The sequence below is a fragment of the Squalius cephalus genome, assembly GCF_949319135.1.
Source record: "Squalius cephalus genome assembly, chromosome: 13".
In the NCBI taxonomy this organism is placed as follows: Eukaryota; Metazoa; Chordata; class Actinopteri; order Cypriniformes; family Leuciscidae; genus Squalius; species Squalius cephalus.
In genome coordinates this window covers 9,103,479-9,131,407 of record NC_137134.1, presented here as the reverse complement: position 1 = coordinate 9,131,407, position 27,929 = coordinate 9,103,479, and the positions used below count along the sequence as shown (strand labels likewise).

Below are 27,929 nucleotides of genomic sequence, written 5' to 3'. Positions count from 1 at the left end.
TTTTTTTTAAATATACTTTTAAGATTTTGTCACAATCCTAAGTCACCAGCCCAGTTACCACAGAACTACAAGTCTATTTTTGCTGTGCTGCACTCGCTGAATTAAAGTGACACCGCATGGTTTGTGGTCAAAATGAACAGATTGACATGAAAATGTAGTAATCTCACTATAAATGCATTTAATTAATAAATACTAGGCTACTAATTTTCATTGTCATCTTTTTACTTTAAGCCCGGCTGCCCGGGGTAAAGCAAAGAAAACGACACCTTACCTCAACAAGGAGACAGCTAATGGATGGTACTCGTCTCTTAAGTGGAGGTGGAAAAACAAGCTCTTTATGAAGCACAGGATTTTTTGTATTAACATTTAAATGCAAAAGAAAAGGTGAGCGTTGGCTGTTTTTTTAGTTTTAATTTAAAATGTTTGTGATTCTAACATAAGTACATGTTTAAATGTTGTGCCAATTGCTTGAGCAACTTAATATATAAACCTTTATAGAAGTAACGCATTGAATGTGTTGTTTAAATGTATTGTGTTTAAAGGTCTATAAACGAGTGTACAACTGCATACAAAGAGAATCGCAATGATAACAAAACTTTTTTATATATTAAAAGTTGGTGATAACTTTTGGATTTGAAATAAAAAATTGTGAATAAATGTTGTGTTTGTGTATACAGCCACGGATCAGTTGCGCACTGCAAACGCATCATATGTAAAAGCACAATAGTTTTCCAAGCAGCTTTCTGTTGGTAAACCCGACAACTTCATGTGGCCAACTTGAACCCATTGTGAAACCTGCACTGGGAAATGTATCACCCTTGTGCAAAAAATACAATTGAATTTGGTTTTACCCTCTGTCAAAATCGCGGGGCCCATCGAGAGCCAGGGGCCCCTAAAATCCCTCTAGCGTCGACACTTTTGCCCGAAACTAGGCTGCGACATCTTTTCAACAATCCAAAAAAGCTATTAGATTTTAAGTTTAGATTTCAATTAGATTAATATAAGATCCAGACGTAGAAGTATAAGTATGTAAATGTGTTTTAAACTTGTTGGATAATATTTGCGTTTAACACAATTATGCACAATCAGTTAGGAAAATACTTTAATTTACATATATAACAAAGTAATTATCAGCAAAAATTCTCATAAGAACTTTACAACATAAAACTGAACTTGTACCAAACTGAGAATATAAAACTGAGCGATATTGTTAAACCAAGCAACAGCAAATCCTCTCAGTTTTTGCCAGCCGTGAGGAAGGCTCTTCTCCTGCTCACTTCCTCCTCGCCGAATTTCGACTGAAGCTGCTCAAGTTCATATGAATCAGCCAACAGGAGGACCTCGTCATCCAGGTGAGTCCAGAGCGGCCCGTGAATCTCCTGCTCGTATCCGTCGGTCAGATACACCCGAGCACGTGCAAGGTCACCACTGGCTTTCAGCAGCGCCTTGGTCACCTCAACCAGGTCTTTCTTACTCTCTCTCATCAAGGTCTTGACCTGTTCCCTGACGTCCACCAGGAGCCTGGAGAGAGTGTCCTCTGGCGTTCCTCTGGCCTGGCTGTGGTTGGGTTCCCGTGACTCGGAGTCGAACATGAATGCGTGTGCGTTGAACGCTGTGGAACTGGGTTCTGGACGCTCTTCTTGCTCAGGTGCTGCTGAATCCTGTCGGGCTTCCTCGGGGTGCTCAGCTCGGCTCTCTGGTTCCCTGGCAAATGTTGCAGGCGACGCTGAACTTTCTTGCGCGTCTGAGGGCTCGATGATCGGGACTTCGCATGGGTCTTCGCCTTCTTCACTTTCATCCATCTGCGCAAATACATTCAAGTCATTACAGATTTGTGTAAGCTGAAATGCTGGAAAACTATAATTTTACAAAAAAGTAAAAAACAAACTCCATAATAAAGTAATGGAAACCTCTTTTAAAAATCTTGTTTAAAACGTGTAAAGATCTAAGAAATTGTTGAAACCAATTCAAGTTGGTTTTATATGGTTTTTAAACACTTTCATACTATTTTCAAGAAAATATTCAGTTTCATGTCATGTGGTGCATACATCAAAATAAGTAATTTTTTTTATACTTTAAATACATGCGAGATTACAAATCTTAACCATTATTTTCATAAGAGTTTTAAAAATATAATTCTTTACAAATAGCAGGAATTATTTCATAAATATCTTGAGGGATCAATTACTTTTTGAGGATTAGAGGGAGGTTTTACCGCATGACATTTTACAGCTTGAACTAACTTTGACTAATAAAAAGCTCAAATTCTCTGATATTGTAAGAAACTTATTGACAAATATTCACAAGGGGTCTGCAGGTGTCCTCTCTATATAACATAATTACCTCTTTTATTATTATTATTTTCCTGCATGCTGGTTGCACCACATGACTTTGTTGGTCACACTACATTACTTTGGTAAATTTTATATATATATATATATATATATATATATATATATGTGTGTGTGTATGTATGTGTGTGTGTATGTGTGTGTGTGTGTGTGTGTATACAGTAAATACACGCACATATATTATATAATCACAAACTGTTCTGTTGGAATCAATTTGACAGCACTAAGTAGTCTCCAAAAGTGATTTCTGGTCTGCGAACATTTGACATTTTCAACATTTAATCCAATATTATTAAGAATGTGTAGAGATTTTGTTGCGTAGTCGCTTGGAGTCAATTGTTTTATTTATGATAACGCAATGAAGCATAAATTCTGCGGATATAATTTTTGCCCAAGCTGTCATACAAAGAAATTGTGTATGCAAAAACATAACAGAACCAACAAAATAATAATAACTGATTATGCTGTAGTCAATGTATGCTTTTTCCTGAGCTTTTTTTTTTTTTGCATAGTAAAACCTGTAGCTTGCAGTTTTTGCCAAATAATTTTGTCAGATAAATACCATTACCAAGTTTAGTGTTTTGTTCTTCCCTCATATTTAAAACTCATATTTAACTTTGAACAAATTTTCCTCATATTTTTATGATTTAATCAAACATGTACGATCATTAAAAACAAAAATCCCCTCCGGACATCACTTTTTCCCAATAATGTATATAAGATATTATGATAAAATCCTATGTCAAACTACCTAAATTCATTCATTATAGGCGAATCCAATTTTAATATAATTTTTAAATAATAGCCTAGATCTGCACAATGAAGGCGCTTCATGTCACTGATCCATCAGCTTGATCTAGTCAGGGTTTATATTGTTCAATCTTACCACATCCGAGTCCTCAAACTCTCTTGCAGCTTTTGCAAGAATCCCAAGTTTCTTAGAATCAGCTGTGGAGGTTTTGCAGGTTGTTTGTTTTGTTTTGTTGTGAGATGGATGTTCACTTGATCCTACAGTAAAGTAAAATGAAGAAGGTTTATGGACAAATCTTGTTGAGGAACAACACGGCAAATAAATAAAACCACGTAATGAACATGCTACCTTCTGGAATGTCTCGTCCATCACGATCTTCGTCTAATCTAGGACTTTTGGGCATTTCCGGCCCTGGAGTTCGAATGAACATGCTACCTTCTGGAATGTCTTCTTGTCCATCACGATCTTCGTCTAAACTAGGACCTTTGGACATTTCCGGCCTTGGAGTTTCTTGTTCTTGGACCGGGACACGGGACTCGTCCTGACAGTCATGTGGTGACTCGCTGGCAGCCTCTGGAGGAGAACTGGCTCTCTCAGGAGAAGGAGGAGGGATGGTCCTAACAGTTGGACACTCTGTGGAGATTTGCGTTTCAGATGAATCTGACACAGCGACGGACTTTTGAGGTGACTTTCGTATGGTATCCGTATCAGCCTCGGGTTCTGAGGTCTGAGTCACTTTCTTCTTTGATAAGGGGCTTTGAGTAAATAAAAGAGCTTTTCTTTTAGAGGGACTTTTCTTCGGGCTTTTCTCCGTGAGCTTATGCTGAAGGTGCTTTAGAAACCGATCCTTCATGGACTGCCAGCTGTGGTTGGTCACATGCCGCTTCTCCATTTCTTTCCAAACCAGGATGCCTTTGGCTTCATGCTGTCGCTTTTCCATGAACTTCACAATAGCGGCGTCGTCTTCAAGCGAGTAACCCAGCCGTCCAGTGCCCTGGTGACGGGCAGCCATCCTCGTCTGGACAGACGGTCCCACGCTGATCACATAGTCGTCCCGATCCAACTGCTGGTTCTGCTCTGCACAATCTAAGATGAACTTCGTAGAGATGTACGTTTGCCCAGTGCTCGCCATCGCACTGGTCACGTCTCCCGGATCGACCAGCAAAATGGCTCCGGGCTCTTGATTCCGACACAAAATGCCTCCTCCGTTAGATATCAGAGGGTAAAGCTGCGTTTTAGTTGGACCGGGTCTCACATAGAAGCGCATTGAATGTCCACTGGATTCCAGGAATAAGACGGGAGATATTTCAGAGACCTTCTCCTCTCCTGGCTTTGACATTGTGAAGTTTACCTGAGGATTAAATGTGAAAGTTAATTGTTTTCACATTAAAATAGTTTAAGAAAAAAAAAAAAAATGGTTTTAAATAATAAAACAATAGATATATTATTTAAAATTAGGGGTATAGTATTGTAAAAATTTCTGGTTGACATATTATGGAGGATCATGTACAAAGTCAATGTGATGAACTATACAAAAAAGTAAAATTAGTTCTGACAAAAGACCTAGAAGCATTCGTCTGCAAATGCAACTTGGTTTTATATGTTTATACACACACACACACACACACACACACACACACACACACACACGTTTCTTCTTTTCATTTGCAAACAGTTTTATATTTTATGCATTACAGAATTCAATCTTTGACTCGTTGTCTTGACTCTCTGGCATCAACGCTGTTTTAAAAGCGCATATATTTTGAATGAAGTAAAACCTAATATTCATAACCATAACTTAGTGTAAGATAGTTTATTTACACTCGCAGATCATGAGTAATACTTGAAATACTTGCACGTCGCAGGCTTTCCCTGCTATTCTGCTTTGCAGCGAAGAGCATCAATACATACAAAAAGACTAATATGAACCCTCTACCTGTCGAGAGACCAAAACATTGATGTGAAAGAAAATATAAACTACCTGTGTTTCGCAGTGTTACAGGAGTGAGTCCAGACAAACACTGAGCTTGAGAGACATGTGAAAAACATATTTCAAAATAAGAGTCACGGCTCTATCGCCCGCGATGAGAGACTCCTGCACGAGAGCGCGCGCTGGGACTTTAATTATGGAAAAAGACGGATAAGGAAATGTTCAATGGGTCTCAACGCGGGAAAACAATAAAAGTGAAAGTAAAGTTGCTAAAATTAAAACGATTTTTTTATCAAGCGAAATGTATAAACCCTAACAAAGATATATATTATTTTATTTTATTTTATTTTATTTATTATTTTATTTTGTTGTTGTTGTTGTTAGTTCCCAGCTAACACATTTAGGTTCCCAGAACGTTCTGGGAATGTTCCCAAACCATGTATTTGTAACGTTCGTTTTATATAGGCTATATATAAATTGGGGCTTGAATACTTATGTGCATGTGATATTTTCATTTTTATATTTAATCAATATAATAAATTTGCGAAGATTTCAAACAAACTTTGTTCGTAGAATTTTGAGGTAAATAATTAATCAATTTTAAGGCTGTAACATAACAAAATGTGGAAAAAGTGAAGCGCTGTGAATACTTTCCGGATGCATAGCATTTACTCAGTACATTCATCTGACTGTTAAAAACATCTGTAAATAGAAAAAAAGAAAAAAAATTAAATAAAAATAAATAATTTTTAAATAAAAAAACTAATGTGAAACATGAAAGGGACAAACACACACACAGAGACACACAAATCTTATTGTCTATGAGGATTTATTATACACATTTGTTCTTATATTATGTCAGTGACAGAAGTTCAGCTGTAATAATAATATGATGAAGAGAAAATAAAAAACTGAAATTAGACTGTTACTGATTTATCAAGCAGCTCAAAGTATTACAGGCAAAATCTCTCTACTGTCTATTCTGATGCATCAACACAGTTTCACTGATGATCCAAACCAAACATAAAACCCAGGATAGAGTGGCTGAGTGAATGTGGTCTGGACTGTGTGGATGAGGCTCATTGTGTCCGAGACGCTGTAGAAGGACAGAGTTCCTGCACTGTGATCCACATACACTCCTATTCTACGGCTGATGGATTTTACAGGGAGTTCAGTCTCCATCTTATTATGTCGGAAAGAGTAACTGGAGGAAGAGCAAATCAAACTCCAGGACTGATCATTATATCCAAACAAACACTCATAACTCTCTCCCTTCCTGCTGATGCTCTTATATGACACTGATATACACACACCATTATTCCCACTCCACTCAATCTCCCAGTAACAGCGTCCACACACACTCTCTCTACACAACACCTGCTCCCAAAAATCAAATCTATCGGGATGATCAGGATACGGCTGCTCTGTGATAGTGCAAGTAATCACACTGTTCCTCTCAGACAGACTGAGGCGTTTATGCACTGTGTTCAGATCCAGAGTGAGCTGATGGGAATCTGATGAAGAGAAAACACAACAGAATCAGGAATTATAATGTAAGTGGACGTTACTTTGCTTGTGTCGTTAGTATGAGTTAGTCACGTCCGGGTAACAGATGCACCCCGGAACTGATATAAGCAAGCTCAGTGGCTCCGCTCGTTAGAGATACATCCACATCGGAGCAGGAAGCGTTTGGCGCATGTAGTACGTTGTCTAAAGGAATGGCGAGGATTAAATGGATTTTCCCAACCCTCTGTTAGATGTTTGTACCCTTGGTAAGCGGAGCGAGGTAGGTGTTTGATTTTATTTGTTGTTGATGTTGTGGAAAAATCGATTGTGTAATGCTAATTTAATGGAAGATGTGTTTTGATGTGTGTATTGTAAGATTTATTGTGGCTTTGTTTGTTTTAGTTTCACAGTGCGTGAAGAAACAATGATATTTGCACCGGTCGAACTCTACGCGGGTTTATTGATGCCAAGGGCTGCTATAATGAATCTGTCTGATCTTTTAATGTATCTGAACTCTTCATAACTTAATATTCAGTGTATCAGAAGTGTCTCAGTACAGCTGATAATCTTTTAAATGATCATTTATTAAACTCATAAATCATGAATTCTTTCAGCTTCTACAGGAAGAACATGAACACACTCAGTGATTTTGTCTGCTAGTTAGTTTTCTTAGTCACTTACATTGTAGGAAGTCGTTCCTGGTTTTGGGATTAATGTTGGTGAATGTGACTGTGGAAATAAACAGACATGAACAGTGTGAAGAGAAATTAAAAGATAAAATTCATCCATCTCTACACATTTCTAATGTGATGTTCTTCATGATATTAGATGATGTTGGACTCATTTCTGAGAGCAAATTAATCTCCAGGGGCCTCATTTATAAAACACATATGATTTGATCCTAAATCAATATATATATAAATATGCTTGTCCATGATGATGAGTGCCAAATCTCTGAACCATCCAGGGATTTTTGTGGCCGCTCTGTAGGTGAAGTTGATGCACTTGTTCACTATGGACTTGAATTTTAGCTGAACTTGTCACGACACACACACGAGAAAGACAGATCCAAGTGCAGTGTGATTTATTGGGTAATCCACAATCGTATCGAGTCCAGGCAAGGGTCAAAACCATAAAACAAGAAACAAGAAACAAAACAAGAACAGGGAACAAACAGACCTCTGGAAGTGCATTGACATAAAACAAGGACTCCGTGACAAATACTGAAACAAACAGGGTATATACACACAGATACTAACAAGGTGACGGGAGACAGCTGTGTGCAATGATCAATGAGTGACAGAACAGGATGATGGGAAATGTAGTATGAGTGAATGACACCGTGGGGGAAGAGGACCTCTAGTGGTTACCCAGGGAAACACAAACCAGACACTGTGACATAACCCCCCCCCCCCCCCCCCCCCCTCCCCCCCCCTCTACAGAGCGACTACCAGATGCTCCAAGACACAACTACAAAACAAAACAAGAGTCCAGGAGGGAGGTGGAACGGTGGAGGATCAGGGGGAGGGGAGGGATGGGGGGCCAGGTCCATGAAGGGGAACAGGAACAGGGGGTGACGGCTTAGCCAGCTGGCAGGGCGAAACAGACAGTCCATCGGGCGGCCAAGGCGAAGCAGACGACCCATCGGGCGGCCAGGGCGAAGCAGACGACCCATCGGGCGGCCAGGGCGAAGCAGACGACCCATCGGGCGGCCAGGGCGAAGCAGACGACCCATCGGGCGGCCAGGGTGGAGACTTTCCCTCCGGCGGCCAGGGCAGAGACGACCCCTCGGGCCGCCACAGAACAGGCACCGACTCAGGAACAGGAACAGGCACCGGCTCAGGAACAGGCACCGGCTCAGGAACAGGAACAGGCACCGTCTCAGGAACAGACACCGTCTCAGGAACATGCACCGGCTCAGGAACAGGAACAGGCACCGGCTCAGGAACAGGAACAGGCACCGGCTCAGGAACAGGAACAGACATTGGCTCAGGAACAGGCACCGGCTCAGGAACAGGAACAGACACTGGCTCAGGAACATGCACCGGCTCAGGAACAGGAACAGACATTGGCTCAGGAACAGGCACCGGCTCAGGAACAGGAACAGACATTGGCTCAGGAACAGGCACCGGCTCAGGAACAGGCACCGGCTCAGGAACAGGGACAGGCACCGGCTCAGGAACAGGGACAGGGACAGGGACAGGCCCCGGCTCAGGAACAGGGACAGGCACTGGCTCAGGAACAGGCACCGGCTCAGGAACAGGCACTGGCTCCGGAACAGGCACCGGCTCAGGAACAGACACCGGCTCAGGAACAGACACCAGCTCAGGAACAGGAACCGGCTCAGGAACAGACACCGGCTCGGCGGCGGCCATCTTGTCCGGAGAAACAGGCTCGGCGGCGGCCATCTTGTCCGGAGACACAGCCTCGGCGGCGGCCATCTTGTCCGGAGACACAGCCTCGGCGGCGGCCATCTTGTCCGGAGACACTGGCTCGGTGGCGGCCATCTTGTCCGGAGACACTGGCTCAGCAGACGTGACGTGAACAGCCTCTGGATCAGCAGACGTGACGTGAACAGTCTCTGGATAGACAGCGGGCTGCTCGGGCACGGCCTTCGGAGCGACATGCTTCCTCCAAGCATGCAGCACAGCCAATGTGTAAAACAGGAAGACAGCCCTCTTGGCCGTGGCAGGACTGATAGTGGGCAGTTCTGGGGCGACTTCCGGGACGACAGCGGGCTGCTCGGACATGGCCTCCGGGACAACAGCGGGCTGCACAGGCACGGCCTCCGGGATGACAGCGGACTGTTCGGAGACGGCCTCCGTGATGACAGCGGACTGCTCGGACATGGCCTCCGGGATGACAGGGGACTGTTCGGAGACGGCCTCCGGGATGACAGCGGGCTGCTCGGGCATGGCCTCCGGGACGACAGCGGGCTGCACGGGCACGACCTCCGGGATGACAGCGGACTGTTCGGAGACGGCCTCCGCGATGACAGCGGGCTGCTTGGACATGGCCTCCGGGATGACAGCGGGCTGCACGGGCACGGCCTCCGGGATGACAGCGGACTGTTCGGAGACGGCCTCCGGGATGACAGCGGGCTGCTCAGGCACGGCCTCCGGGATGACAGCGGACTGTTCGGAGACGGCCTCCGGGATGACAGCAGGCTGCTCAGGCACGGCCTCCGGGATGACAGCGGACTGTTCGGGGACGGCCTCCGGGATGACAGCGGGCTGCTCGGAGACGGCCTCCGGGATGACAGCAGGCTGCTCAGGCACTGACAGCGGACTGAAGACAGCCCTCTTGGCCGTGGCAGGACTGATAGTGGGCAGTTCTGGGGCGACTTCCGGGACGACAGCGGGCTGCTCGGACATGGCCTCCGGGACAACAGCGGGCTGCACAGGCACGGCCTCCGGGATGACAGCGGACTGTTCGGAGACGGCCTCCGTGATGACAGCGGACTGCTCGGACATGGCCTCCGGGATGACAGGGGACTGTTCGGAGACGGCCTCCGGGATGACAGCGGGCTGCTCGGGCATGGCCTCCGGGACGACAGCGGGCTGCACGGGCACGACCTCCGGGATGACAGCGGACTGTTCGGAGACGGCCTCCGCGATGACAGCGGGCTGCTTGGACATGGCCTCCGGGATGACAGCGGGCTGCACGGGCACGGCCTCCGGGATGACAGCGGACTGTTCGGAGACGGCCTCCGGGATGACAGCGGGCTGCTCAGGCACGGCCTCCGGGATGACAGCGGACTGTTCGGAGACGGCCTCCGGGATGACAGCAGGCTGCTCAGGCACGGCCTCCGGGATGACAGCGGACTGTTCGGGGACGGCCTCCGGGATGACAGCGGGCTGCTCGGAGACGGCCTCCGGGATGACAGCAGGCTGCTCAGGCACGGCCTCCGGGATGACAGCAGGCTGTTCGGGGACAGCCTCCGGGATGACAGCGGACTGTTCGGAGACGGCCTCCGGGATGACAGCAGGCTGCTCAGGCACGGCCTCCGGGATGACAGCAGGCTGTTCGGGGACAGCCTCCGGGATGACAGCGGACTGTTCGGAGACGGCCTCCGGGATGACAGCAGGCTGCTCAGGCACGGCCTCCGGGATGACAGCGGACTGTTCGGGCACGGCCTCCGGGATGACAGCAGGCTGCTCAGGCACGGCCTCCGGGATGACAGCGGACTCTTCGGAGATGGGCACGGCCTCCGGGATGACAGCGAACTGTTCGGAGACGGCCTCCGGGATGACAGCAGGCTGCTCGGACATGGCCTTCGGGATGACAGCGGACTGTTCGGAGACGGCCTCCGGGATGACAGCGGGCTGCTCAGGCACGGCCTCCGGGATGACAGCGGACTGTTCGGAGACGGCCTCCGGGATGACAGCAGGCTGCTCAGGCACGGCCTCCGGGATGACAGCGGACTGTTCGGGGACGGCCTCCGGGATGACAGCGGGCTGCTCGGAGACGGCCTCCGGGATGACAGCAGGCTGCTCAGGCACGGCCTCCGGGATGACAGCAGGCTGCTCAGGCACGGCCTCCGGGATGACAGCGGACTGTTCGGGGACGGCCTCCGGGATGACAGCGGACTGTTCGGAGACGGCCTCCGGGATGACAGCAGGCTGCTCAGGCACGGCCTCCGGGATGACAGCGGACTGTTCGGGCACGGCCTCCGGGATGACAGCAGGCTGCTCAGGCACGGCCTCCGGGATGACAGCGGACTGTTCGGAGATGGGCACGGCCTCCGGGATGACAGCGAACTGTTCGGAGACGGCCTCCGGGATGACAGCGGGCTGCTCGGACATGGCCTTCGGGATGACAGCGGACTGTTCGGAGACGGCCTCCGGGATGACAGCAGGCTGCTCGGGCACGGCCTTCGGGACGACAGCGGGCTGTTCGGGGACGGTCCCAAGGTCATTAGGGAGGCAGTTCCTCCTCCTCTGCCGTTTTCGATGGTGAGGTACAGGTTCGGGGCTGAACGATATCAACAGCGGAAGGAGCTCTGGGCTGGACATCACCGGCCCAGGGTCGAAGAGGGGCCAGAGTGGAGAATGGTGTCGGGATTCATCTAGACCACCTCGTCCCCTGCGGCCTCCACGGGTCCCACGAAACCTGGCAAGATGGGTTCTCTCAAAAGATTGTTCACGGAGGGGGGTGTTGGCTGACCAGGCATTTGCTGTGCTGCTGGAAGAGGGCTCAGGGGAGTTGATCGCCATGGTCTCCTCAGTCTTCCGAGCCCACAGCGCGAAGCACTCAAACAGCGTCATCCGAGGTTCTGACTCACCGGATGATGGTTCTTGCCTCTGCTGTCTCCTCTCCCTCTTCGTAGTGGGAGGATGGATACGGGAACCCATACTGCTGGATCTTTCTTGTGACGGAGTCCTTCTGTCACGACACACACACGAGAAAGACAGATCCAAGTGCAGTGTGATTTATTGGGTAATCCACAATCGTATCCAGTCCAGGCAAGGTTCAAAACCATAAAAGCAATCCAAGAAACAAGAAACAAAACAAGAACAGGGAACAAACAGACCTCTGGAAATGCATTGACATAAAAACAAGGACTCTGTGACAAATACTGAAACAAACAGGGTATATACACACAGATACTAACAAGGTGACGGGAAACAGCTGTGTGCAATGATCAATGAGTGACAGAACAGGATGATGGGAAATGTAGTATGAGTGAATGACACCGTGGGGGAAGAGGACCTCTAGTGGTTACCCAGGGAAACACCAACCAGACAATGTGACAGAACTGTGATGCAATTACGAACATTTTGAAAAATGATTGTCCATATGGATGTTTTATAAATTATAGTAACATTCCTTAAATTGTTGAACATTCACATTTAGGATCATTCTACGCACGTGTTTATAAACGAGGCCCAGGACTTTACCTCTGTCAGAGATCTTCTTGAGCTCCTCTTTGCAGAAATCCTCCAGTTTGACTTTCAGCTGACGGACAGATTCTCTCACTCCATCAAAAGAAGAGAGAGAACTGAAGGGAACGTCATTTACATCTGTAGATTCAGGAGGTTGCTGAGAGAGACTGGAAACTCTACAGAAAACAGAAATCAAAACTCATCAGCTCCACACTTCACTCAATAACCTGCACTACTATCAGATCTGTGCAGCTCTTGTTCACTTGATTTATCTTCAGTAATTCAGTTCATTCCAGCACTTTCACACGATCAGAGACTTTCTTATAATATTCATTATGTGGCATTAATGATACAAATTCTAGTGTTTGTCAGTTGCACTCCTTGAGGAAAAGAAGAATACTTTAGCATACTTTTAAAATTTACTTATTATGGAAATAATATACTTGAAAAAGCATGCTCAAGTGTAGATTGAATAATGTTTTCAAACACTTATTTTGCAATTATATGAATGTATTATAATTTAAATTTACATTAAAACTGAGTGTTTTTCAGTCACTTAAGTAGGATTTAATTACATCTTTAAATTCAGTCATCTTTGAAATATGGTTAAAGTTAGTCCACTATTATCCTGTTCTTCTAGATCTCTGTTACCTGGAGGAAATGGATGTGATGCTGTGTGTGTGAAAGCTGCTCCAGCTCAGCATCTCTCCTCCTCAGATCATTGATCTCCTGCTCCAGTCGCTCCAGTTGTCCTTCAGCTCGACTCACTGCATCCTTTTCCTGATCTCTGATCCACTGCGTCGCCTCAGAGCGGCTTCTCTCAATGGAGCGGATGAGCTCAGTAAAGATCCTCTCACTGTCCTCCACTGCTGTCTGTGCAGAGTGCTGTTCGAACACACATCACAATCACTCAGTGAGTTCAGTGGGATTGTAGGAGGACAGTCCTAACTGAGGCTTTATAAACTTCTCTTCTTCTCCAGACTCACCTTATGAGACGCCACAGCCTCTCTCATCTGCTGAAGATCTTTCTCTCTCTGCTGGATTCTCTGGCGGAGCTTTATCTGAGTCTCCTCTATCTGCTTCTGGAAGACAAACCAACACCAGGAAATGTCACATAAGACTAAAGGTTATGAACAAATATGAAGCCAAAGTGTCAGCATTATTTCATTTACTTTTACTCATAAGTGGCCTTTATTGTAATTAACATTATATTATCTGCAAGTCCCTTTTTAAAGATTTGAGATTTGAGGAACACTACAAGTGCACATTCAGTACAATTAAGCTGACTTATGTTTTTAAACCACTGAAGTTGTTTAGATTCTTTTTGTCTCCTTTTGAGGTTAAAACTGTCAATGACTAAAATAGATGAGACGTTCTTCAAAATATCATATTTTAAATTCCACAGAAGAAAGAAAGTCGAACCGTTTTAGATCAGTATGATGGTGAGTAAATGAAGACAGAATTTTAATTTTTGCTTGAACAATCACTTTAAGTTCATACCTGTTTCTCAGTCCTCTGTGCTGCTGCTGATACAGTTTTGTGTTTTTTATGTTCATATTCCTTACATAGCACACAAATGTATTGTTGATCAGTAATACAGTACATTTCTAGCTCTTTATCATGTTTATGGCAGATCACGTCCTGCAGTCGTCCAGTGGCATCAATCACTTTGTGTGGCTTACATGAGTGATATTCCTCATGACGGTCAAAATGAGTTTGACAGTAAGATTCCTGACACACCAGACAGGACTTGACGGCTTTGTATTTTCTTCCAGTACAGACGTCACACTCCACATCTCCGGCTCCAGCGTAACAGTCAGCAGGAAGTTTAGTCTTCTTCAGTTTCTCCACCAGTTCAGCCAGAATGGTGTTTTTGCCTAAAGCTGGTCTTGGACTGAAGGTCTGTCTGCACTGAGGGCAGCTGTAGACTCTCTTCTCATCCTCCTGATCCCAGCAGCATGTAATACAGATCTTACAGTAACTGTGTCCACAGTTGATGGTCACTGGATCCTTCAGGAGATCCAGACACACTGGACACATGAACTTATCCACAGAAAATCTGGCCTCTGCCATTTTACTGCATGAATGCAGAGAGACACAAACACACAACAGATCAACAAAACTTTAGTTTCTGTTTCCCTGAACTGGGTTGAAATAGTTTCCTGCTTCTATGTTTGAGTGACGTGTGTAAAACAGGTGTGTCTGTAAAGCAGCTTCCTTATTACTGGTCAAATAAATGTATGCAAAGTATGTTAGTGAAGGTCTGTGATCAGTAGTACTCTGTGATCAGTAGTAAATGCTGCTCCATCTCTGAAAGCACTGCAAGTTTCAGTCACAGCGTTAATTTGAAAAAGCAACATGTGTCAAACATCTGTCCATGTGTAATGTAACTTGTATATAACTTGTAATGTGAAGCGTTCATAAACCTGTTGTCTAACAAAAGACATGTAATAACATGTTTTTACTACAAACTTCCTTCATAAGATCAGTCAAGTGTTTGAAATAACATCCTTTTGTGAGCTGATGTATCATAGATATGATAGAATGAGACAGATAGTATATTATTTTATAGTATTCTAAACAGTGACAAAGGCTATCGATTAACATTGCATTATAAATAGGCCTATGCTATTACTTCGGTCTGATCTTCTGTGTTTTTTTTGTTTTTTGTCTCCGTGTCTGCGTGCCTTGTTGTCTTGTTTTAACAGCTCACCATGTGCTCCGCTGTCATTGTGGTGTTTCTCCTCCCACTCGTTATCCACGCTGGGGCTGGACAGAGACCGCAGGACATCAGACAGGGATTTGGTGTGTCATCAGACTGGCCAGACTTAAACGACCAATGCTGGAGGACAGGTACTGAACTGAAGTGGACCTCTCACTGTCAACCTGTAGAGATCTCTGATGCAGTCGTAGAGTACCCATCTGTCATCATGGAAGCCAGGCTGCACCATAACAACGTTGTTCTCCATCTCCAGCCTAGAACATCAAGGTAGACTCTCTTGTCTATTCAAAGAGCCCAAAATATGGAGTACTGGTCCAGTCTAAAACTCCAGGGAAAGTTGGCAAAACTGCCCTGCGCGGACCACTCTGTATCACACATCATCTACAGCAATGAGTGAGGAGATTTCACTTTCTGCGTAAAAGCACATCTGCAGTATCTTCCTACAAAATGCAACTTATCACTGTGGTTTCCCTCCACCCATTCGCCCCTCTGCATGCTGACCTGGAGTCAGTAGCCCACATCATGAACAGTTGTTCATCATTTAAAGGATTATATATTGCCAGACATGACAGACTCATGGACCTCATTGCTGCTCAGATTCCCTGCGTGGCTGATGAGCAGATTTTTAAACACACTACTATACAGTCTGAATGGTTTAACTCACCTGCAAATACTTTTTTAGGAATTGCTAATACACCCGATATTGTTAACATCTCTCAAAATGGCAAAAAAGTTACACTATTTGAGGTGTCGTGCATTTGACTTGTTTATGGACTTGTTCATATTCTAAAATATCAGTCATTGATATCGACTACCTTGGGTACAAATGCCAGCTGAATGTACTAGTGTTTGGTAGTCTACGTCATGTACACAGGCTGGCGATCCGTGGACTTTGCCTTGGGGGGATTTCTAAAACAGGGGCCAAACAGTTGGCAAAGTACTGTTCAATCTCAGCAATTATAATAAAGTATATAAAATGTGTGTGATGCTGGCTCACAGTCACAGTCGATGACAAGGTTAAATTGTAAATTTTGTAATTGATTGAAGCGCTCACACTTCTGATCTATCTGGGGTTTTTTTTATGTTTTTGTTATTAGTGGTATGTTGAGAAATCAGGGGCCCTCTGATTTTCCAACCACCCTAATAACAATCAGAAAGTTTAAACATTTTGAATTTAATAGTAGGTCTGTAGGATTGAAAATAATCCAAGATATTTTAAATGAACAAAGACAAATGCAGCCACTCGAAACTACAGAACCCATAGTCAACCGGGGCAAGGCATGGAAAGCAATCCCTGGTGTGTCACGATGGTTTATGAACTCAGTAGAACAAGGTTACTCGCTCCAATCCACTCGCAATCCACCCCGATTCGTGGGCATAATCCACACTTCGGTGGAGAGCAACGTGTCTCACGTCCTCCACGCTGAAGTGATGAGCTTACTGGAAAAGGGGGCTATAGAGGCAGTGACACCAGCCCACAGCGAGTCAGGCTTTTACAGTCGCTACTTCCTTGTTCCCAAAAAAGATGGTGGCCTCAGGCCCATCCTAGATCTCAGACATCTGAACAAAGTCCTTATCAAATGGCCATTCAAGATGTTAACTCTGAAACAAATCCTCGCGCAGGTTCGCCCAATGGATTGGTTCTTCTCAGTGGATCTGAAAGATGCTTACGTTCATATCCAAATAATCCCCCGTCACAGACCGTTCTTGAGATTCGCGTTCGAGGGGGCGGCTCACCAGTATACAGCCCTACCATTCGGGTCCGTACGAATGGCCCAGCCTTCCCCTGTATGCTTTTCCTCCAGTCTCGCTCCTCCCTCAGGTCATAAAGCGGATCAGAGGACCTATTAGTGGCCCTTCTCTGGCGGACCCAACCTTGGTTACCCAAGTTGATTCAGCTGCTCTATGGCAAAATCGAGCATCTTTTACAGGCAGATGCCCCGCCCATTTTGGCGGGCTCTGCGCCCAGCATGGTGGGCTTCGCACCAATTGGTTTGCGCAGTTACGCCGCTCTGCCATAAGTTTGTGCAGTTACCAGCTAATAGCGTGCGAGTAAGTCTCGGCACTATGCTGGCTGTGCAGTAGCACTGTCTTATTATATAAAAGTTTTCAGTATTCGGAAAAAAGGAGTTTCCCCATAGTGTAAAGCTACGCAATACTCGTTCCCTTATCTCAAGGAACCGAGGTTACGTTAGTAACCGAGTCGTTTTGTGTTTTCATTCTGAGCTTCTCGGAAGCCGTGTTTCAGTTCTTCTGTTTTTCACTTTTTCTGTTTTTCACTTTGTGTTTTCTGTTAGATATACAGACCCCTGCGTGCTCATGCACTTCTGAATACGTGTTTCATGTTTAGTGAATAAACTCCTGCATTTGAGTCTATATACTTCTCTGTGTACTCTATATCCTTACACCTGTTAGGAAAAGCCAATTAATCTTGTATCATTGAAATTAATAGAAATTTTGGTAAATCTTTAATTTACAGTGTTCTTGTTACATATTAAATGTATTTACTATGGTAATAACAGCAAGCAACTAACCTTAAAGGAACCCTATTGTACATGTTGTTAATTAATATTACCCAGTACTTGTTTTTATTATTATATATTAAAATCATATCTATATATTTATTATCTGAATAAAACACAGTACAAGTGCGCATTAAAGTCTTAAAAGTCTCTTAAGAGTCCATAAACTCTCTCTCTCCCTTGTATTATCATCAACGTACACAGCGAATTACACTAAAACACTTGTTACAACTAAAAGTAAACAAATATATACACACCTTTTTAGTGGGTGCTTAATAATAAACTGGTAAACTTTATATTCGTAAAACAACTCTGATGAACTGTAATAAAGTGCATTACTTCATTACTGCCGTGACCAGTATCGATCCGGAGACTGTAAGCTGAATCACGAACACAACAGTTGGTACAGATCCATCCTCGAGTAACAACTTTTTAGCAAGCCTGCTTTGTACGCACCCTTATTCACAAAGCAGTCTGTTGTAAAATGATTTGCGCAAACATAAAAGCATTTAGGTAGATTGGGGGAGTAGTAAGTGTTATTGTTTAATGTCATATAATAAGCGTATAATAATACGAAAAAATAATAATACTGAAGGTTTTTGAATTAATATAGATTTTCTGGACTTCACAGGGATTCACATGACTAATAGATCCTGTATTTACATTTGGTCACTTTATGCAATATTTCTGACTGGATATATGTATTAGAGATAGAAAGCAATGCAATAATTTAAAGGAAGTGTTTTGAGATGCATAAATATGCAACCAGAGCAGAAGCAAAACAGCGGGGGAGTAAATTGCTCACTGGCCCTAAATATGGACTATGCTCTGTTGCTGAGTAGTTCCCTATTTACTGTGGGAATTGTGTCACATGTCTGTCCTGTCTTGTTCTGCACTTGGGTGTCTGTTATGTTGAGCCATGTGCTTGTGTTATTGTTAGCCCCGCCCTACTTGTTATCTGATTATTGTTTGAGTTCTCCCACCTGTTCCCCCTGATCAGTTTCCCTTTATTAGTTCCCTCTTGTTTGCAGTCTGTGTGGATCGTTGTCTCTGTTTCCCCCATGTTATGTTCTTGAGTTTTTGGCCTGTCTTGTTTTCCCCCACGAGGGAGTTTTTTTGTTCTGTTCTTGTTTATTATTTTTTAAATAAATTCCTTTCCTGCAAGTGAATCCTCGCTTTCCTTGACTACCATGACAGAACGATCCAACACAATGAGGATTCAGCAGAAGGATTCCTGCCCTCACCTTAGGCGCATCATGAGAGTCAGCAACTTGGTTTCTCTCCGACAGCAGGGGACCAGGATGAAGGATTTCGCCCTGAGGTTCAGCGCGGCAGCAGAGGGACTTGGGCTTGGGGATATAGTCCTTAAGGACTTATTTAATGTTTGTTTGGACGATCCCTTGCCTCGATGGGAGATGAAGGGGCTGGAGATTTTAGACTTTCCGGGGTTCACTAAGTATCTCCACCATCGTGCTCGGTGGGATACATCGGACCCGCCTGCATCGCCGCTGCCCAGCCCAGAGAATGCATCGCCGCTGCCCAGCCCAGAGAATGCATCGCCGCTGCCCAGCCCAGAGCTCCATCCACCATTAATTCCGTCCAGACCTGAACCTGCACCTCACCATCGAAGACGGCGGAGGAGAAGGAAGACCTCCGGCCTCCCCAATGTCCCGGAGGATTCCGTTGCGGAGGAGCCAGAGACTGTTCACGTCACGTCTGCCCAGCCAGAGACTGTTCACGTCACGTCTGCCCAGCCAGAGACTGTTCACGTCACGTCTGCCCAGCCAGAGACTGTTCACGTCACGTCTGCCCAGCCAGAGACTGTTCACGTCACGTCTGCCCAGCCAGAGACTGTTCACGTCACGTCTGTCCAGCCGGAGCCTGGTCACATCACGCCTGCCGAGCCTGTGTCTTCGGACAAGATGGCCGCCGCCGAGAGTGTTCCCGTCACGTCTGCCGAGCCTGTGTCTTCGGACAAGATGGCCGCTACCGAGAGTGTTCCCGTCACGTCTGCCGAGCCTGTGTCTTCGGACAAGATGGCCGCCGCCGAACCTGTTCACGTCACGCCTGCCGAGCCTGTGCCTTCGGACAAGATGGTCACCGTAGAGCCAGTGTCGGTTCCTGAGCCGGAGCCTGTGTCTGTTCCTGAGCCAGAGCCAGTGTCTGTCCCTGAGTCGGAGCCCGTGTCTGTTCCTGAGCCTGAGCCCTCAGTGACCGCGACACTGGCCATTATGGCCACAGCCATGTGGTGTGTGTGGGCTACACACACACTTGAGCCGGTGGTGTCTGTTCCTGAGCCGGTGGTGTCTGTTCCTGAGCCGGTGATGTCTGTTCCTGTTCCTGAGCCGGAGCCAGTGTTTGTTCCTGAGCCGGAGCCCGTGTCTGTCCCTGAGCCGGAGCCCGTGTCTGTTCCTGAGCCGGAGCCCGTGTCTGTTCCTGAGCCGGAGCCTGTGTCTGTCCCTGAGTCGGAGCCCGTGTCTGTTCCTGAGCCTGAGCCCTCAGTGACCGCGACACTGGCCATTATGGCCACAGCCATGTGGTGTGTGTGGGCTACACACACACTTGAGCCGGTGGTATCTGTTCCTGAGCCGGTGATGTCTGTTCCTGTTCCTGAGTCAGAGCCAGTGTTTGTTCCTGAGCCAGAGCCAGTGTCTGTCCCTGAGCCGGAGCCTGTGTCTGTTCCTGAGCCGGAGCCAGTGTCTGCTCCTGAGCCGGAGCCAGTGTCTGTTCCAGTGTCTGTTCCAGTGTCTGTTCCAGTGTCTGTTCCAGTGTCTGTTCCAGTGCCTGTGCCTGTGTCTGTTCCTGTGCCTGTGTCTGTTCCTGTGCCTGTGTCTGTTCCTGTGCCTGTGTCTGTTCCTGTGCCTGTGCCTGTGTCTGTTCCTGTGCCTGTGTCTGTTCCTGTGCCTGTTCTTGTGTCTGTGTCTGTTCCTGAGTCGGTGGTGCCAATTCCAGTGCCTGAGCCGGTGGTGCCTGTTCCAGGGCCTGAGCCGGTGGTGCCAGTCCCAGTGCCTGAGCCGGTGGTGTTTGTTCCAGTTCCTGCGCCGTGGCCGCCCGAGGGGTCTTCTCCGCCGTGGCTGCCCGAGGGGTCTTCTCCGCCCTGGCCGCCCGAGGGGTCTTCACCGCCCTGGCCGCCCGAGGGGTCTTCACCGCCGTGGCCGCCCGAGGGGTCTTCTCCGCCCTGGCCGCCCGAGGGGTCTTCACCGCCGTGGCCGCCCGAGGGGTCTTCTCCGCCCTGGCCGCCCGAGGGGTCTTCACCGCCCTGGCCGCCCGAGGGGTCTTCACCGCCGTGGCCGCCCGAGGGGTCTTCTCCGCCCTGGCCGCCCGAGGGGTCTTCACCGCCGTGGCCGCCCGAGGGGTCTTCTCCGCCCTGGCCGCCCGAGGGAAAGTCTCCGCCCTGGCCGCCTGAGGGAGAGTCTCCGCCCTGGCCACCTGAAGGAGAGTCTCCGACCTGGCCGCCCGAGGGAAAGTCTCCGCCCTGGCCGCCCGAGGGAAAGTCTCCGCCCTGGCCGCCCGATGGACAATCTGCTCCACCCTGGCCGCCTGATGGACAGTTTATCTCTTCCGTCCCACCCTGTTCTGTCCCTCCAGTCCCGCCCTGGCCTGTCCCTCCCGTCCCGCCCTGGTCTGTCCCCCCCGTTCTAGTGGAGTGTCTGGAAGCCACTCCTTAAGGAGGGGGTTATGTCACATGTCTGTCCTGTCTTGTTCTGCACTTGGGTGTCTGTTATGTTGAGCCATGTGCTTGTGTTATTGTTAGACCCGCCCTACTTGTTATCTGATTATTGTTTGAGTTCTCCCACCTGTTCCCCCTGATCAGTTTCCCTTTATTAGTTCCCTCTTGTTTGCAGTCTGTGTGGATCGTTGTCTCTGTTTCCCCCATGTTATGTTCTTGAGTTTTTGGCCTGTCTTGTTTTCCCCCACGAGGGAGTTTTTTTGTTCTGTTCTTGTTTATTATTTTTTAAATAAATTCCTTTCCTGCAAGTGAATCCTCGCTTTCCTTGACTACCATGACAAATTGTGGACGAGGCTATCCACAGTCCAACAGTATTTCCCAAGCCAGAGTCTCCTCACGTCACGGCCACTCACGATTCCCTTGAAAATCATTTTTTGGGGTCTAGCACTGAACTTACCAGCCATGGCCTATTGTGATCCCAAGTCTGGTGGTCTCAGCGCTTCAAAGTCTGGTGGTTTGGTGTGTGTGTGTGTGTGTGTGTGTGTGTGTGTGTGTGCCCCAATCTTTGTTTTGTTTAACATCGGGAGCCACCCTTTTGATTAATTTCATGAAGTACTTGTTATTATTTTTTTTTATATAGAATTACACAGTAAACGAAAAACATAAAAATAAATATATATATTTGATTGAAGTGCAGTGATTGTCTAATCACAATCACATATGCTGTAAAAGCTGATCATTCAGCAGATGAACTGTGAGAGCCTGCTGAATCTCATTTTTACTTAAGTTATATGAAAAGGGATGTGGTTTGTGGGCAGCTACACAACTGCTGGTGCGTGACAGAGCTGTGTGATGAAGGTAAAGAGTTCTTCATGCACATGAAACCACCAGACCTCACCGACATGTTTTAAAAATAGACAGACCATTTTAAGCACACTTAAGGAAAATGTTTGTAAGTAAACGGTTTGCTTCAATTCTGCTTATTTTGTGTGGTAAGTCAGACTTCTGTTGTTCAGTTTGAGTCTTTGCAGTTTCTTGTAAAAGGAACTTCATGCCACTCTTGTTCTCCAGGTGCGTTTATTGTTGCTGAGACAGATGAAATCAAGACAATATCAGTGATGAAGGGAGATTCTGTAACTTTACATACTGAAGTTAGTGACGTTAACAGAGATATACAGATACTGTGGCTATTTGGACCTGAGAATCCAGACACTCTCATTGCTGAAATCTATAAGCTGCAAATCTTTATACATGGCAGTTATGAGGGACTTAAAGACAGATTGCAGATGGACCCGCAGACTGGATCTCTCGTTATTGGGAACATCACAACCAGTCACTCGGGACTCTATACGGCACAGATTATGACAGATACAGTGACCATATATAAAAGATTCAGTGTTATTGTTTATGGTGAGTTACCATCTTTTTTCTTATATACTGCAATTTATATATTAGACATGACCAATATGTATCAGGAAAATATATTGGTAATCTGTTAAAAAAAAAAAATTATATAAATGTATTTTTAATCTATTTTTCCTGATATAATTCTGTTATTTTGAAGCACCGGTCCCATTGCCTGTCATTGAAAGCAGCTCACCGGTCAGTGAGTGTCAGATATCTGGTGAGTAATACAATTAAAAAGTCTGGATAGTTTTGCAATGTTTGCCATACAGTTTACTTTCATACTATTCATATTTTTGCCATTTATATGGTATGTGTCTCATTCACTCACTGCAAAGTTTTGTATGTTGTTGCACTGCACTTCTGAGCGTTTTCCCTGGTTTTCTTGTCTCTTGGTTTTTTGGATTTCTTGCCTGTCCCATGGTTTACTCTTGTGCCTCTGACCTCTGGCTGTTTTGTTTGTTTGTTTGGACTGTCTTCCTGTGCTTGACCCTCTGCTTGTTGGATTACGATTCTGGATAACCTCTTTAATAAAGCTGCATTTGGATCCTCTACCCTCATGTCTCGGAGCAGTTTGTAACAGATCTGAAGAGAAAAGAGAGACAAGAAAACCAGGGAAAACGCTCAGAAGTGCAGTGCAACAACATACAAAACTTTGCAGTGAGTGAATGAGTGAACATGGAATAAATAGGCTGAAACTAACAAGATAATGAGATACAGGTGAATGCAATCAGTGATGATGAGTCCGGGCAGTGAGTTCTGGGAAATGTAGTTTGTGAGAGTGACAATAGTCTGGTGTGGAGTGCCCTCTGGTGGCTCTCAAGGGCACTCCAGCTGGTGACCGTTACAATTGTGTTAAAGTTAACAGGGTCATGAACTGCATTGTTTTTTTATGTTTCCTAGGGTGCACTTACGTATAATGTTAGTATGATTTTTACAACAAAAACTGTCACAATTTAGAAATAAAAGGCATTTTTCCAAGCCTGATTTTATCCTCTGATTTGAAAGCTCTGTTTGAAGGGGCGTGTCTGCTGTGAGACTTCAGTGTAAACGCCCATTGCTGTGATTGGCTGACATCTTTGCATATAAAATAGCTAGTATTACATGAGGAACTCTCTCGAAAACTTTTAGCACGTTTTTTACTTTTACAGTTCTCAAGGTTAACTAATGTGAAAAGTATTATATTTAGATCTGTAGTATTATATTTAGATCTGTAGTATTATATTTAGATTGTGGCACGAAAGGTTGCAGTGATGAGCATTGTAGCAGATCACAGACATGTTGAGCGCATGAATGCAGTGATCTCGTCATTGCAACTTAATTTCTGCACACTAACGAATGCTTTCATCATAACTAAACTAACCTACATCCTTCATAGATGGATGCTGCTGTGATTTAGGGTAAAAACGCATAAATACCCAAGTAAAAAAAAAGTATACTTTATTATATTTGAAATATATGCCCTTTTTCAATAGTACATTGCAAATATACTAACAAAAATGGTACTATCTTTAAAAATATAAGTATTTTAGAATCATGCTTTTACCTATTTTCACAAAACAAATTTTAACACACTTTAAAATAATTGTACTTTAGTATACTTTCTAAAAAATATATTTGAGAAAAAATATATAATATGAAAATATGAAAAATCTGTTAATTTTTTAAAAAGTGTATTTATTTGCACTTTATTAAAAATATGTTTTAGGTATATTTTACCTGTGTGCTGGAAATGATCATTGTAATGCATTGAGGGGCGGTTTCCCGAACAGAGATTAAGCCTAATCCTAGACTAAAATTGCCCTTTAAACCAGATTAACAGAAATCTGCTTTCTTTGTCAAGGCTTTAAATAGTCCTAGATTTAGTTTAGTCCAGAGTTTAATAAGATGATTTCCTGGAGGAAGACTAGAGTTACTCCAGGACTAAATCAAGGCTTAAATTAAACCTACCAGGAGGCAGGTTTAACTTCAGATTAACATTGTGTTTCAAAGTGGACACATGTATTACTTGGACACACACACACACACACACACACACACACACACACACACACACACACACACACATACATACATACAGTGCTATGCATAAGTTTAGACACCCATGCTAAAGTTGACTAAAAAGAGGAATAAAAAATCATCTTTTGGAAATTGAACTTAATGCCTTAATTAAAAAAATAGGAAAAATCCAACCTTTAAGGACACCAATTTTCTTTGTGAATGAATAATGTATCGTAAATAAATAAATGTTCTTCCTTAAAATACAGGGTGCATAAGTTTGGACACCCCTATGTTAAATTCCCATAGAGGCAGGCAGATTTTTATTTTTAAAGGCCAGTTACTTCATGGATCCAGGATACTATGCATCCTGATAAAGTTCCCTTGGCCTTTGGAATGAAAATAGCCCCACATCATCACATAGCCTTCACCATACCTAGAGATTGGCATGGTTTTATTTCAGTTAGCCTAATAGCTGGTTTGATTTGCATTGAGAGATGATCTTATGGAAAGTACTCCATGCCAATCTCTAGGAATGGTGAAGGCTATGTGATGATGTGGGGCTATTTTTAATTAAAGGTTGGATTTTTCCTATTTTTTTTAATTAAGGCATTAAGTTCAATTTCCAAAAGATGATTTTATATTCCTCTTTTTAGTCAACTTTAGCATGGGTGTCTAAACTTATGCATAGCACTGTATATATATATATATATATATATATATATATATATATATATATATATATATATACTCACCTAAAGGATTATTAGGAACACCTGTTTAATTTCTCATTAATGCAATTATCTAATCAACCAATCACATGGCAGTTGCTTCAATGCATTTAGGGGCGTGGTCCTGGTCAAGACAATCTCCTGAACTGGGTGCATAACAGCCACCACAGAGGTCCTTGATGATGTAATTACAGCATTAGACAGCAAACAGGTCTGTATTGCCACCTTTATAGACCTCGCCAAGGCCTTTGACTCTGTCGACCATAGGATCCTCTTACATAAGCTTTCCAGTATTGGTCTGTCCTCCTCTAGCTGTGTTTGGTTTGCCAATTATCTCACCAACCGTTCCCAGCAATTGAAGGTTGAAAACATTATGTCAGACCCACTTAATATCTCTAAAGGTGTGCCTCAAGGCTCCATCCTGGGCCCAACCCTTTTTTCTATCTACATCAATGATATAGCCAGAGCTGCTGGCACCTCCAGGATTCATCTTTATGCAGATGATACCATTCTGTACTCAGTTGGTTCCTCTCCCAATTCCTCTTCCAGTCTTAAACTCAGCTTCACCTCTATAGAGCAGTTCTTTGACAATCTCCACCTCCGTATTAACACCAGTAAGACAAAATGTATCCTTTTTAGCCGAAAACCGGTCACCGAGACTCCACTTACAATCACCTGCATGAACGGTATGGCTCTGGAGTATGTCAAAAAATATAAATATCTAGGTATCTGGTTGGATTCATCCCTGTCATTCATTACACACATCAATAACCTTCAAATAAAAGTCAAAGCTAGACTAGCCTTTCTTTTCCGCAATAAAGCTTCCTTTACTCATGCTACCAAATGCACCCTCGTTAAGATGACAGTACTGCCAATTTTGGACTATGGCGATATTATCTACAGAATGGCACCAAACACAGCACTAAAAAAACTTGACACACTCTATCATTCAGCCATCTGTTTTGCCACTAATGCACCCTTTCACACTCATCACTGTGACCTGTATAAGCTGGTGGGCTGGCCCTCCCTTTATACCCGGCGGCTCCATCATTGGTTTCTCTTCATATACAAGACAATCCTGGGCAAGACACCTCTCTATTTGTCATCTCTTCTTCATGCTGCTCATAACGCCTATCACACAAGATCAAGTAATTTGATTAAATTCAGTACCCCCCCTACTTGTACTACCTTTGGACGTAATGCCTTCCACTTTGCAGCAGTACATGACTGGAACATACTACAAAATACCATGAAACTTACATCTCTCATCCCAATCTCCACCTTTAAGCAAAACCTCCAAAATTACATAGTTGACTCTTGTTCCTGCTGACAATTATGAACCATATTTATACACACATATTTAAGCACTTTATTCTTTTTCTTTTTCTCTTTTCTTTGTTGTCTACCTTTTTTAATTAAATTGCTTGTTCTATGTGTCATGTGTTTGACTATGTACAGTTGTATAGTATGTTTCTATTTATTCCTGTAGCCTCTTGGCCAGGTCATGTTTGTAAATGAGAAGTGGTTCTCAAACAGTTTACCTGGATAAATAAAGGTTAAATAAAATAAATAAATAAATAAAAAAAACTCCAAACTGAATGTCAGAATGGGAAAGAAAGGTGATTTAAGAAATTTTGAGCGTGGCATGGTTGTTGGTGCCAGACGGGCTGGTCTGAGTATTTCACAATCTGCTCAGTTACTGGGATTTTCACGCACAACCATTTCTAGGGTTTACAAAGAATGGTGTGAAAAGGGAAAAACATCCAGTATGCAGCAGTCCTGTGGGCGAAAATGCCTTGTTGATGCTAGAGGTCAGAGGAGAATGGGCCGACTGATTCAAGCTGATAGAAGAGCAACTTTGACTGAAATAACCACTCGTTACAACCGAGGTATGCAGCAAAGCATTTGTGAAGCCACAACACGCACAACCTTGAGGCGGATGGGCTACAACAGCAGAAGACCCCACCGGGTACCACTCATCTCCACTACAAATAGGAAAAAGAGGCTACAATTTGCACAAGCTCACCAAAATTGGACAGTTGAAGACTGGAAAAATGTTGCCTGGTCTGATGAGTCTCGATTTCCTTTGAGACATTCAGATGGTAGAGTCAGAATTTGGCATAAACAGAATGAGAACATGGATCCATCATGCCTTGTTACCACTGTGCAGGCTGGTGGTGGTGGTGTAAAGGTGTGGGGAATGTTTTCTTGGCACACTTTAGGCCCCTTAGTGCCAATTGGGCATCGTTTAAATGCCACGGCCTACCTGAGCATTGTTTCTGACCATGTCCATCCCTTTATGACCACCATGTACCCATCCTCTGATGGCTACTTCCAGCAGGATAATGCACCATGTCACAAAGCTCGAATCATTTCAAATTGGTTTCTTGAACATGACAATGAGTTGACTGTACTAAAATGGCCCCCACAGTCACCAGATCTCAACCCAATAGAGCATC

General features: G+C 44.8%; 1 protein-coding gene and 1 pseudogene across 2 annotated transcripts; both read right to left on the bottom strand.

The window, feature by feature from the left end:
* Positions 1-1,024: 1,024 nt before the first annotated feature.
* On the bottom strand, positions 1,025-5,183 carry terf2ip (telomeric repeat binding factor 2, interacting protein). Its single transcript, XM_079891661.1, has 4 exons — positions 5,084-5,183; positions 3,451-4,453; positions 3,238-3,359; positions 1,025-1,802 (listed from the first exon to the last, which is right to left on the bottom strand). The coding sequence occupies exons 2-4, from the start codon at positions 4,439-4,441 to the stop codon at positions 1,236-1,238; spliced, it is 1,680 nt and encodes a 559-aa protein (XP_079747787.1). The 5' UTR covers positions 4,442-4,453; positions 5,084-5,183; the 3' UTR covers positions 1,025-1,235.
* A 678-nt stretch (positions 5,184-5,861) lies between these two features.
* Positions 5,862-14,556, bottom strand: LOC307169330 (tripartite motif-containing protein 16-like protein; annotated as a pseudogene). Its single transcript, XR_013824095.1, has 6 exons — positions 13,924-14,556; positions 13,410-13,505; positions 13,075-13,308; positions 12,439-12,599; positions 7,220-7,267; positions 5,862-6,546 (listed from the first exon to the last, which is right to left on the bottom strand). The product of XR_013824095.1 is annotated as a tripartite motif-containing protein 16-like protein (transcript).
* Positions 14,557-27,929: the final 13,373 nt, after the last annotated feature.

Bases quoted from the DNA above. Each gene is read 5' to 3' on its own strand.
- terf2ip (XM_079891661.1), bottom strand. From the start codon at position 4,441: ATGTCAAAGCCAGGAGAGGAGAAGGTCTCTGAAATATCTCCCGTCTTA. The intron at 3,360-3,450 runs GTAGCATGTTCA...ACTTTACTGTAG, and splicing joins TGGACGAGACATTCCAGAAG to GATCAAGTGAACATCCATCT. The intron at 1,803-3,237 runs GTAAGATTGAAC...GTATTTGCGCAG, and splicing joins AGTTTGAGGACTCGGATGTG to ATGGATGAAAGTGAAGAAGG.